The sequence below is a fragment of the Arachis ipaensis genome, chromosome B07, assembly GCF_000816755.2.
Source record: "Arachis ipaensis cultivar K30076 chromosome B07, Araip1.1, whole genome shotgun sequence".
In the NCBI taxonomy this organism is placed as follows: domain Eukaryota; kingdom Viridiplantae; phylum Streptophyta; class Magnoliopsida; order Fabales; family Fabaceae; genus Arachis; species Arachis ipaensis.
Window position 1 is genome coordinate 110,621,610 of NC_029791.2, and position 12,470 is coordinate 110,634,079.

At 39.2% G+C, this 12,470-nt stretch overlaps 1 protein-coding gene across 1 annotated transcript; it reads left to right on the top strand.

Moving 5' to 3' along the window:
• Positions 10,274-12,211, top strand: LOC107610193 (serpin-ZX). The gene is made up of 2 exons (XM_016312293.2): positions 10,274-10,760; positions 11,218-12,211. Exons 1-2 carry the CDS (start codon positions 10,371-10,373, stop codon positions 11,995-11,997), a joined length of 1,170 nt encoding a protein of 389 aa, XP_016167779.1. The 5' UTR covers positions 10,274-10,370; the 3' UTR covers positions 11,998-12,211.

Genomic DNA, 12,470 nt, shown 5'->3' on the forward strand with positions numbered 1-12,470 from the left:
AATTAATTATTGCTACTATTAATAATTTAATATTAGTTTGTGTTGAAAGAGCTTTTAACAGTTGATTTTTTGGCACAGCTCACCAAATATCCATCCATTTTGAATTTTTTTAAGTTGCTCGCATTGCATTTTGGGATCCTTATTTTTTTTTTTTTTGGCATATGAGGTTATTATTTTTACAACAACTTAGCTTTTACATGTTTTCAAAAATTTAAAAACACAAAACAGTCCATCAAGGGAAAGACTTTTAACTTAAACGTAATCTGTGATTATGGTTGATAATTATGTATCTCATGCGAATTTTTCTACCAAACACGTGATCTCTTCAGCTGAAAATGGCCTGCAACAACCTGCACTAGAGACAGAATTTGTCTCTTCTCAGGGACACTTGTCCGTTGAAGGATGTGCCAACAGTAATCTATACATGTAGATTTGTCCCTCTATCTATACCGTAGAATTTGCCTAAGTAAGTATTTAGAATTTAAATCTTATTTTATGCATAACAAATTCATTAATAAGCAATAAACTGTTACCTAAAGCTTCAATTAATCTTGAATTAGTCTTTAATTTAGAAACCTGAAAAATAATATAAAAAAGGACCTAGTTTCTTAAAGAAAAGACATTTTTTTATTTTTTTGTTTTTTTGTTTTTGGTAAAGGTAATGGGGTGTAATATCACAGTAAATTTTAGAAGATTAGATTTAACGGTATTTGTATAGATTTTTAGAATGTTTAAAAATACTCTAGATAGTTTCGAAATGTTCTAGAATGTCCTAGAAGGTCTTGGAATACCTTAGAAAGTTTTAGAAAACTCTAGAAGGTTATAGAGTATTCTAGAAGAGTCTTGATATATATATAGAAGTATGAAAAGTAGTATGGAATAATTTAGAAGTATTTAGAAAGTTGTGGTAGAATAGATATTTGTAATGAAGGTTCTGGATGATTAATTTGGATCATTGATTAGATTTAATCCTAACCATCCATTAAAGAGGTGGATGGCTATAAATAGAAGGTGAGAGTTTGAGTTTGAGTGTGTAAGTCATTTGTAACAAACACTTGAGTAATAAAGTGTTCTTTCTACCAAAACTTCTTTCTCTTGTGTTCTTAACTTTCTTGCTAAATACTGAGGGTTAGGATGACTTGGTCTTAGCTCAAGAGATTGAGTAAGTTCTAGTTCCGGAACGGTAGCGTTAGAGTATGTCCAAGGCCATGAAAATTTGGTATCAGAGCAAGGTTCGAGAGGGAGCACAAGTGGTTTGTAGGTGTTTCTTCTAGTGTAACTGACGATTGGATTTTTGACGGTTTAGAATTTCACTAATGAAATCTCGTTGTAAAGTATAGTTTCTAAACCAATCACTAATCCTTTCATACAAAAAGTATGCGCGTGCATGGCTGACTTTGCTTCTTTGACTTTTTTTATGCTTCTCTCCACTTGTATGCTTCCTTCCTTGCTTCCTTTGATCCATGCCTAGTTTCAACCTGAGGTTACTAGCAAACACATCAAGGCATCGTATGGAATCAAACAAAAACTAGAATTCACCAAGACAAGGCTTAAAAAAGCATGTTTTTACACTTAAGCACAATCATGGAAGAGATAACAAAACCATGCTAATTCTTAGGCTAAATGTGACAAAGATCCAAAGCAAACTAGAAATGCATCAAAATATATACAAAAATGTGCAAAATGAGATAGATGGGGCGAGGAGAAGAACTGGAACGTTGGAAGGGGTGGGTTTGCGCGACTGCGCAGTGTGCTTCGCGAGGTAGGGTTATCCCGATTTTTGAATTGGCGCGTGCGCGCACCTTGCGCGTCCGCGCCCATGGAGGAAAAATGGGGTCTTACGCATGCGCGTACAACGCGCTTAGGATAACTCAAATCACTTATTAGGCAAATTTAAAAGGGAATGGAAAGAGTTTACCATGGTGGGGTGTCTCCCACCTAGCACTTTTAGTTTAAGTCCTTAAGTTGGACATTTTGAGGGGCTCATTGTCATGGTGGCTTATGTTTGTACTCATCCCTAAATCTCCAAGGATCTTTGCTTCTCAATTGGTTGACAGAATTTCCAACCATATTCACCAAACTTGGGCAAAGTTCTACCCAAGACATCAATGATTATAGGTTCTTCTAGTTGCTCCAATACAAAATTTGACTCCTCCTTCTCCACCAAATTTTCCAATTTCTCCTTTATGCTTTGCTCTTCTTTTGACTTTTCACATGTGGTCACGGAAATACCTTGAGTATTCAAGCATTGGTGGGCTAAAGTGCGCACCACCTTGGTCAAATTGGTCACAAACTCAAGTGTATCCCGCTTCATGGTTTCTTGTCCTTGGAGTAACAAAGTGAGAGGATCGTCTATTGGGGCTTGGGGTGAATAGGAAGGTTCATTATTTTGGAGAGAGGGTTCATAGTAGGAAGGTGGTTCTACTTGGTAAGGGTATGGAGATGGTGAGGGTTGAGGTGGTTCATGGTAGTAATCTTGATAGGGTTGTGGTGGTTCTAGAGGTTCTTGCTCATAATGGCCATAAAAATATGGTATGGATGATTGGTTATATGATGGATATGGATCATAGGGTGGTGCTTGGTGATGAAAGTCTTGTGAGAATGGTTGAGGTTCATGTTGAGGATGAGATTCATAGGCATATGATGGTGGTTGTTGAGTGTCACAAAAAGAATCATCATAGCCGCTAAGTTGGCATGCATTAAGATGGAAATTATACCTATAAGTATCCGGAGGTTGTTGCCAATAGGAGTGATCAATTCCTTGAGGCTCCTCCCATCTTGGAGTGTTCCATCCTTGGTACATGTTAGCATTGAAGTTCACATTCCCTACAACACAATTAGAGCCAAACTCATAGCCAAAGTGAGAATTCATTATGGAAAAACAAAATAAAACTAACAAAATCTAGTAAACAACCAAAAGACAAACTATTTACACTATTCACATATGTACAATAACCAATAACATAACACCATTGCAACTCCCCGGCAACGGCGCCATTTTGACGATTGGATTTTTGACGGTTTAGAATTTCACTAATAAAATCTCGTTGTAAAGTATAGTTTCTAAACCAATCACTAATCCTTTCATACAAAAATTTGTTTGTCACAAGTACAAACCCCTAAAATTTATAAACCGAAGTATTGGACCTCAGGTCGTTCTCCCTAGGACGTCCTTCCTTGCTTCCTTTGATCCATGCCTAGTTTCAACCTGAGGTTACTAGCAAACACATCAAGGCATCGTATGGAATCAAACAGAAACTAGAATTCACCAAGACAAGGCTTAAAAAAGTATGATTTTACACTTAAGCACAATCATGGAAGAGATAACAAAACCATGCTAATTCTTAGGCTAAATGTGACAAAGGTTATCAAAATGTTCTAAATTCAAGGCAAAACAAACCGTCAAATTGGGGTTTGTCAGTAACCATGGACCATGTTGAGTCTCAAAGGGGAAGGGACGCTATTCCTTCTTAATGGGGAGGCACGAAGGCCTGCTTTTCAAGTGAGCCTAGAGGTAAGGACTCGAACTTCTTAGAAGAGAGAGTTTCTATGTTAGAGAATGTTCCATCCTTTATGGATGAGCGCTTCCAAAGGATAAAACATGACAAGAAGACCCTTGAGACTCACGTGTTAGGAGAACTAGATTCTTTCAAAGAAAGCATGCTCCAAATCGAAGAGAAGTTTGAGAATTTCTTGAAGCTATTTGAGGAAGTTCGAGTTTAGTTCGAGGAGACAAAATCTCGACTAACCATTATAAGGAAGACGACAAAGATTGATCTCCCAAATCCAAAAGAGTTCAAGGGCGTAAGGGACACTCGAGAGGTGGAGAACTTCCTATGACAAATGGAGAGGTACTTTGAAGACCAAGGGGTAGTCGAAGAAGCAATAAAGATACGCACTGCAGCTCTCTACCTTTCTGATAATGCTACTTTGTGGTGGAGGAGAAAGTGCGCAGATATGAAAAATGGTACTTGCAACATAGCCACATGGAAAGATTTTAAAAGGGAGTTGAAAAGACAATTATTCTCTGAGAATGTAGTTTATGAAGCAAGGAAGAAGTTGAGGGAGTTGAAGCACAAGAGTACGATTAGCGACTACATAAAGAAGTTCACTACTCTCACGCTTCAAATCTCCAACTTAGCATCAGAGAATGCATTGTTCTTCTTCATTGATGGACTCCAACCTTGGCCAAAGCAAGAACTGCAAAGAAGGAAGATTAAGGATGTCGATGAAGCCATCGTGGTGGCTGAATCACTCACTGAGTATCATAGGGGAGACTCTAAACCCAAGTCTTCCTCCAAGCCTAGTTCTACTAAAGGTATGGGAGATAAGGAAAAGAGTTTCTCAATCAAGATGGAAGAAAAATACTTTTCAAAGAAAGAGTACGAGAAAAAAAGAAGACTTTTGTGCCCAAAGAAGGATACTTCGTCTGCAAGGGACCACACCAAATGAAGGACTGCCCTAAGCTAGGGATTCTGGCATCTATCGCCGAGAAATGAGAGGCTCAATCTCAAGTAACTGAGTGTGTTGGATCTATCCAACTCATGAATGCTGTAAAAGAAAAAGAGGCAAGTACTGCAGAAATAAAAGGCTTGATGTATGTCAAAGCCTTTATCAATGAAAAATCCATCATGATTATGATCGACACTGGTGTTACACATAACTTCATCACGCCTAATGAAGCAAAGAGGATTGGGTTGAAGATCACCGAAAAGAATGGCTGGTTCAAACCCGTGAATACCAAGGTTGAACCCCTTAAGGGAGTAGTAAAAGGGGTTGAGATGATTCTTGGTTCTTGGAAGGGTCTTGTGGATTTTTCAATAGCACCTGTGGACGATTTCAAAATAGTCATTGGGCTCAATTTGCATAGGAAGGAAAATATAATACCCATGCTATACTACGACATAGTATGCATCATGGAGAAAGGGTCTCCATGCATGGTCCCTACAGTCTCTAAAGCAGGAGGACTACCGATGCTTTCTGCTATGCAACCCAAGAAAGGGTTCAAGAAGAGAGAGATTACATATTTGACTCTATTACACGAGGAGTCAACATTTGAAAGAGAACACGTTCCTCTCAAAGTTAAGAAAGTCCTTGAAAAAAATAAGGATGTGATGCCTCCCGAGTTGCCAAAACAACTACAACTTAGGAGAAAGGTGGACCACAAGATTGAATTGGAGTCAGAAGTAAAGCCGCCTGCCTCAGCACCTTATAGGATGGCACTGCTAGAACTTAAGGAGTTAAAGAAGCAACTCAAAGATTTGCTAGATATTAGATTCATCCGTCCATCGAAGGCACCTTATGGCACACCAATCTTGTTCCAAAAGAAGCATGATAGTTCGTTGAAACTATGCATCAACTATCGAACACTTAACAAGGTAACCATCAAGAACAAATACCCTATTCCTTTGATATCTGATTTGTTTGATCAACTTGGTAGAGCTAAGTGGTTTTCAAAGCTGGATTTGAGGTCAGGATATCACCAAGTGAGGATTGCCGATGGTGATGAGTCTAAGACCACATGTGTTACGAGGTATGGATTGTATGAGTGGTTGGTGATGCCTTTTGGCTTAACCAATGCTCCTGTGACCTTTTGTACCTTGATGAACGAGATCTTTCATCCTTATCTTGATTGGTTTGTGATGCGTGAGCATCTTTTCTTTATTTTCTTATTATTTTGGATATGAGTTTATTGAGTTTTATTGAGATTTTAGTGTTTGAAACCTATCTGGATGCTACTTTGAGTCATTCTATTGTTTTGATTATTTCAGGCGAAGTATGGATCAGTTTGATTCTGTTGATCTGGCGCTAAACACCAGCTCTGGCGTTTAGCGCCCAAACACTTTGGATTGTGTGCAGCCATTCTGTCAAGCTGGCGCTAAACGCGGACCTGGATGTTTATACCCAGGTGCCTCGTAATGTGTACGAGCTCTCTACCGAAGGGCGCTAAACGCCGAGCCTGACGTTTGGCGCCAGAAAGACAGCAAGGTTTAGAAGCTTTCTGTCACATGGGGCGCTAAACACCGATTCTGGCGTTTAGCGCCAGTAGTGTGGATCCAACTTTAAGGAAATGACGTCGTTAGCTAGATTTGGCTCTTAATTAATTGTATTTTATTTTGTTTTAGTTCTTTTTATCTACAAACACAATCTTTTGAGTTTTAGTAGTTATTATTTTATTTTATTTTTAAATCAAATTAGATTATATATAAAAGGAAAAAGATTTAGCCCTTTGGGCTCTCTCCTCCTCTCTTCGACCTCATTCTAGTTTTCCACACTTTTGAACCCTAGTTTTCTCTCTGAGTCATGAGCAACTAAACCTCCTTGTTAAGGTTAGGAGCTCTGTTTATTCTATGAATTAATACTGTTGTCATTTTATTTTAATTAATGTATTGATTTAATTTCAAGGATTACTTTCGTTCTTCACCTTATGAATTTGAGTGTATTGGAATATTCAACTATTGTTGCTTGGTCCATCAATCCTCGTGGGATCGACCCTCACTCACCTGAGGTATTACTTAGTATGACCCGGTGCACTTGCTGCTTAGTTTGTGGACTCTGAATTCTGCATCAGTTTGTAGTGGTCTACTTGGATGACATTGTTGTCTATAGCAATACCTTGGAGGAACATGTAGAATACTTACGAACCGTGTTCAAGATCTTACGAGAGAATAACCTATATGTAGAAGGAAAAGTGTTCATTTTCAAGGGATGAAGTCCACTTCTTGGGACACATCATTAAAGATGGAACTCTCTGCATGGATCAAGAAAAGGTGAAGGCTATTAAAGAGTGGGAGCCACCAAACAAGGTATCTGAATTGAGATCATTCATTGGATTGGCTAATTACTATCGAAGGTTTATCAAGGGATACTCCACCAAGGCTACATCATTAACTGATCTTCTCAAGAAGAATCACTCTTGGGAATGGTCAAAGAAGTGTCAAAAGGCCTTTGATGAGTTGAATGCTGCTATCACAGAAGGATCAGTACTAGCACTACCCGACTACTCAAAGGTGTTTGAAGTCCACACTGATGCTTTTGACTATGCTATTAGAGGGGTTTTGATGCAAGAAGGACATTCTATTACCTTTGAGAGTCGCAAGTTGAATGATACAAAGAGGCGATACACTGTCCAAGAGAAGGAGATGACTGCGGTGGTGCATTGTCTGAGAACTTGGCGTCACTACTTGCTTGGTTCACACTTCATCGTCAAGACAGATAATGTGGCTACAAGCTACTTCCAAACTTAGAAGAAGTTAAGCCACAAACAAACTAGGTGGCAAGATTTCTTAGCTGAGTTTGATTTCGAATTTGAATACAAGCCTGACAAGACTAATGTGATAGCAGATGCGCTGAGCCGCAAGACTGAGTTGGTAGCTATTTCCATGGTCGAAGGAGATATTGTACATACCATTAAGGAAGGGTTGCATCATGATCCATTAGCGAAGAAATTAGTGGAATTAGCTAGAGAAAGTAAGACTAAATAATTTTGGCTAGAAGACGACGTTCTCTACACCAAAGGGAGAAAACTTTATGTTCCTAAGTGAAAAATCTAAGAAAAAAACTAGTGAAGGAATGCCACGACACCAAATGGGCTGGTGATCAAGGCCAATGAAAGACCTTGGCACTTATTAAATCTTCCTATTATTGGCCTCAAATGAGGGATGAAGTGGAGAGTTATGTGAAGACTTGTCTTGTGTGCCAATAAGATAAGATTGAAAACAAGACATCAAGTGGCTTGTTGGAACCTCTGCCGTCGCCAGAGCGACCGTGAAAAAGTGTGTCTTTAGATTTCATCTCTGCCTAACCAAAGTCCGAGGGTTTTGGATCTATTCTTGTGGTAGTGAATCAATTTTTAAAGTATGCTACCTTTATACTTGTCCCTAGTAACTGCAGTGCAGAAGAAGCAGCACGACTATTCTTCAAGAATGTAGTGAAGTATTAGAGATTTTCTAAGAGTATCATTAGTGATCGAGAACCACACTTCACAGGATGACTATGGACAGAGCTGTTCAAACTCCTTGTGTCGGAGCTTCATTTCTCAACAAGCTTCCATCCTCAAACCGGGCAGACTGAGAAAGTGAATGTCTTATTCGAGTGTTATTTGAAGCATTTTGAAAGTGCTAATCAGAAGGATTGGACAAAACTCCTAAACATTGCTTAGTTCTCATACAATCTGCAAATGAGTGAATCAATAGGGAAGAGTCTATTCGAAATTGTGACTGGATAATAGCAGCTTACACCACACTCTCTTTCTTTCTCTTACTCAAGAAAGAGCCCTGGAGCTTATCATATGATTAAATAATAGGAAGAACAAGCAGATGTCACTCGTTCTTACCTCGATAAAGATGCAAAGAGGATGAAGAAATGGGCAGATAAGAAGATGAGGCATGAAAGCTATCAAGTGGGAGGTAAGGTAATGATTAAAATTCTTCAACAACAATTCAAAGCCTTTCGCAAGGTTAATAAGGCCTTAATCTGTAAATACGAATGGCCATTTGAGATTACTGGACGTGTTGGGGAGGTTGCTTACAAAGTACAACTCCCTCCCTCTATGAAGATCCACCCGGTCTTCCATGTGAGTATACTTAAATCATATTATGAAGACCAAGATAAACAAAGTAGAGGTGACTTGAGTCATGCTCCGTCTGTGGTGATTAGATCCTTTGATAAAGAAATCGAAGAAATCTTAGCTGATTGCTCGTGCGATAAAGAGGAGTATCACTAAGTATCCAATACTTAATCAAGTAGAAAGGACTCCTGATAACCGAAGCTAGCTGGGAAGCTCGTGAAGATCTGTGATAATTCCAAGAAGACCTAGAATGCTGTCATGAACAGAACGCGATGAGGACGTCTGCACATTAGGTGCGGGAGAATGTCACGGTAAATTTTAGAAGGTTAGATTTAACGGTGTTTATATAGTTTTCTGGAATGTTTGAGAATGCTCTAGATGGTTCCGGAATGTTCTAGAATGTCCTAGAATCCAGAATACCTTAGAAAGTTTCAAAAGACTCTAAAAGGTCATAGAATATTCTAAAAGAGTGTTGATGTATATAGAAGTATGAAGAGTCATGTGGAATAATTTAGAAGTATTTAGAAAGTTGTGGTAGGATAGATATTTGTAATGAAGGTTCTGGATGATTAATCTAGATCATTGATTAGATTTAATCCTAATAATCCATTAAGGAGGTGGATGACTATAAATAGGAGGTGAGAGTTAGAGTTTGAGTGCGTGAATCATTTGTAACAAACACTTGAGTAATAAAGTGTTCTTTCCACCAAAGCTTCTTTTTTCTTGTGTTCTTTTGTGTTCTTAACTTTCTTGCTAAATACTGAGAGTAAGACTGACTTGGTTTTAACTCAAGAGGTTGAGTAAATCCCAGTATTGGCATGGTAGTATTGGAGTGTGTCCAAGACCGTGACACTGAGCCCAAGAGAACAAAAACAAATATATAACTAATGATTCTGGGGCAAGGTGACCCCATTAGCATATCATCACTGAGTAACTGAAGAAGCTCAAAAGGTGAATAATCTAAGAAGCAAAAGTCTTCCTTGTACTTGATGCTGGTTGAGCTAACCAATGGACGCATTTATTTGTTTTTCTTTCCACGTGACTGAAGGACATCTCCCATGGTCTTCTAATCAAGTTCAGGATCTCTCTCTTAGAACTTGACTATGGCAAGTGGTTATTTTAATATGGTCTTTCAACATCTCATAAACCTCCATTGCATCAACTTCAACTATCACTCTTCGCATTCCCAAGTCAAGAGCCATTCTCAGGCCATGTAGAACCCCTTACAGCTCCGCTTGAACCATATTGCACATTTCCAAATTCGTACGAAAGCCTCCAATCCATTCTCCTTCACTCGATCTCAATAGTCCGTCGCAGCCTGCTCTGCTTGTTCCTTCCTGTGCGGCGCCGTCGATGTTAAGTTTGACCTTTTTGTTTTAGTCAAGAAAGACTCGACTTTCTGGTATATGATGTATCCCCCAATGAGTGCTAGCAAGAATGCAGTAGGTTTTTGTTGGTCCATTTATGTATTTCACAGTGTACATTCCATTTTTTGGCCTTTACAGTGTACATTCAACGGCCTATATTATTAGAAAAGGCCCATTAAGGCCCAACCCAGAAAAAGGTTAAAAGGTAGTCCATAACAAAATAAATTGGAACGCTTTATTCCTAAGCATTGCACAACCACCTTCCCGTAACGGGTAGCCACGTACGTAGACAGAGAGACACGTAGAGGTAGGTAGTTATAAAATATTAAAATGTAAGTCATCTCGAGTTCTCTACTGTAGGTATCATTTTTCTTTTTCTTCTTGTTCCCATATCTCACTCTCACAGTCTCCGACAACAACACAACACCACAACAATGGACCTTCGCGAATCCATCACCAACCAAAACGACGTGGCGTTCAGAATCGCCAACCACTTACTATCCAAGCACTCCGGCAACAACAACATAGTGTTTTCGCCCTTATCGCTCCACGTCGTGCTCAGCATCATCGCTGCTGGTTCCAAGGGTCCCACACGCGATCAGATTCTCTCCTTTCTCCGATCTAAATCCACCGACGATCTCAACTCCTTTGCCTCTCAGCTCGTCTCCGTCGTCCTCGCCGACGCCACTCCCGCCGGCGGCCCTCGCCTCTCTTTCGCCGATGGTGTCTGGGTTGATCACTCCCTTTCTCTCAACCCTTCCTTCAAACAACTCGTCAACAACGATTATAAGGCTGTTTTGGCTTCTGTAGATTTCCAGACAAAGGTTCAAATCTCCAGCTTTCATACTTTACTGTAATAAATACTGCTTTAATTTAGCATTTTAGCTTCACAGACTTGCGTATTCTTTTCCCCAAATGAGTTCATGACCTAATTTAGAACAGATGTTTATCCACCCGAATAATATAATATACATAACTGACTAAGTTAATCGGTAATCTCTAACTCACTATTTTGTACTGTTATTCTGAAATTTATAGCTTTTGAACATAGGACATTAGGAATTGACTCAAGGTTTAAATCTTGCTTTTTGAGCAGCAAGAGGGTTGGTTTCTAGGGATCAATTGTTGTCTAGTATAAACATATTTGATCATTCTCTATGTAAACGATGACTCTTTATCATAAACAAGTGAATTAGGATTAGCGAGCGAATTTGACTCAAGGTTTATCATGCTCTGTTGGCATTTGATGAATTGATCTCAAATTTGATTGTGGTTTTAAAGGCTGTTGAAGTGAGCAAGGAAGTTAATTCTTGGGCTGAAAAGGAGACAAATGGCCTCATTAAGGAGGTCCTTCCGGCCGGGTCAGTTGACGGCTCAACCAGGCTCATCTTTGCAAATGCAATATACTTCAAAGGTGCATGGACTGAGAAGTTTGATGCACAAATGACGAAGGACCACAACTTTCACCTTCTTGATGGAAGCTCGGTTAAAGCCCCCTTCATTGTCAGCAAGAAGAAACAGTTAATTAGTGCTTTTGATGGTTTCAAAGTGCTTGGCCTTCCTTACAAGCAGGGAGAAGATAAGCGCCAGTTCTCCATGTACTTGCTCCTTCCTGATGCAACAGATGGGTTGTCGGCTTTGGTTGAGAAGGTGAGTTCTGAACGCAGTTTCTTGGAACGCAAGCTTCCTCGTCAAAAAGTGGAAGTAGGTGACTTCAGGATCCCAAAATTCAAGATTTCTTTTGGGTTAGAAACGTCGATTGTATTGAAGGAGCTAGGAGTGGTGTTGCCTTTCGCAGGTGGAGATTTGACTGAAATGGTGGATTCTTCTCTGAGTCAAAATCTGTATGTTTCCAGCATATATCACAAGTCATTTATTGAAGTAAATGAGGAAGGAACTGAAGCTGCAGCAGCCAGTGCCGTGACCATAAAATTGAGGAGTATCCAATTTCCAACCAAGATAGACTTTGTAGCTGATCACCCATTCTTGTTCCTCATCAGAGAAGATCTGACTGGGACTGTCCTCTATATTGGGCAGGTGCTCAATCCTCTTGCTAACTGATGTTAGTAGTCACACGTGAGACAAACATATTACTACCTTCTAGTGATTAGAGGGTGTTTCGCCCTTGTTCTGCTGTCCTGTTTCTATTATGATCCACAAATTTGTGACCGTTTGACATGTGAATCTTGTATGTAATTAGTAATCAGATATACAAACGGGTGGTGTAATTGTTTCAGGTTTTATGTCTGACCTCTAATAGTTGAGTGCCGTTAAAGTGTGTTTAAAAGAATAATATACATAGGTAAGTTACAACTAGCTGGCATGCAAGCAAGAAGCACAGAATCTGGGCAAAAGCATTAACAAATTCAAGAGATTTACCTCATCTAAATGACACTAATGTAAATACCATTTTACTCATAAATTATAATCACTGAATGTCTATAAATATATTTTGATACGATTCATCTTGCTTTATCAATTCTAACCATTTCTTAATTTAAAAAGCCGAATTTGACTAATAGTTGCATCAGACA

Excerpts from the sequence above, each read along its gene's own strand:
- LOC107610193 (XM_016312293.2), top strand. The coding sequence starts at position 10,371 with ATGGACCTTCGCGAATCCATCACCAACCAAAACGACGTGGCGTTCAGA. Across the intron at positions 10,761-11,217 it reads CTGTAGATTTCCAGACAAAG|GCTGTTGAAGTGAGCAAGGA; the intron begins GTTCAAATCTCC and ends GTGGTTTTAAAG.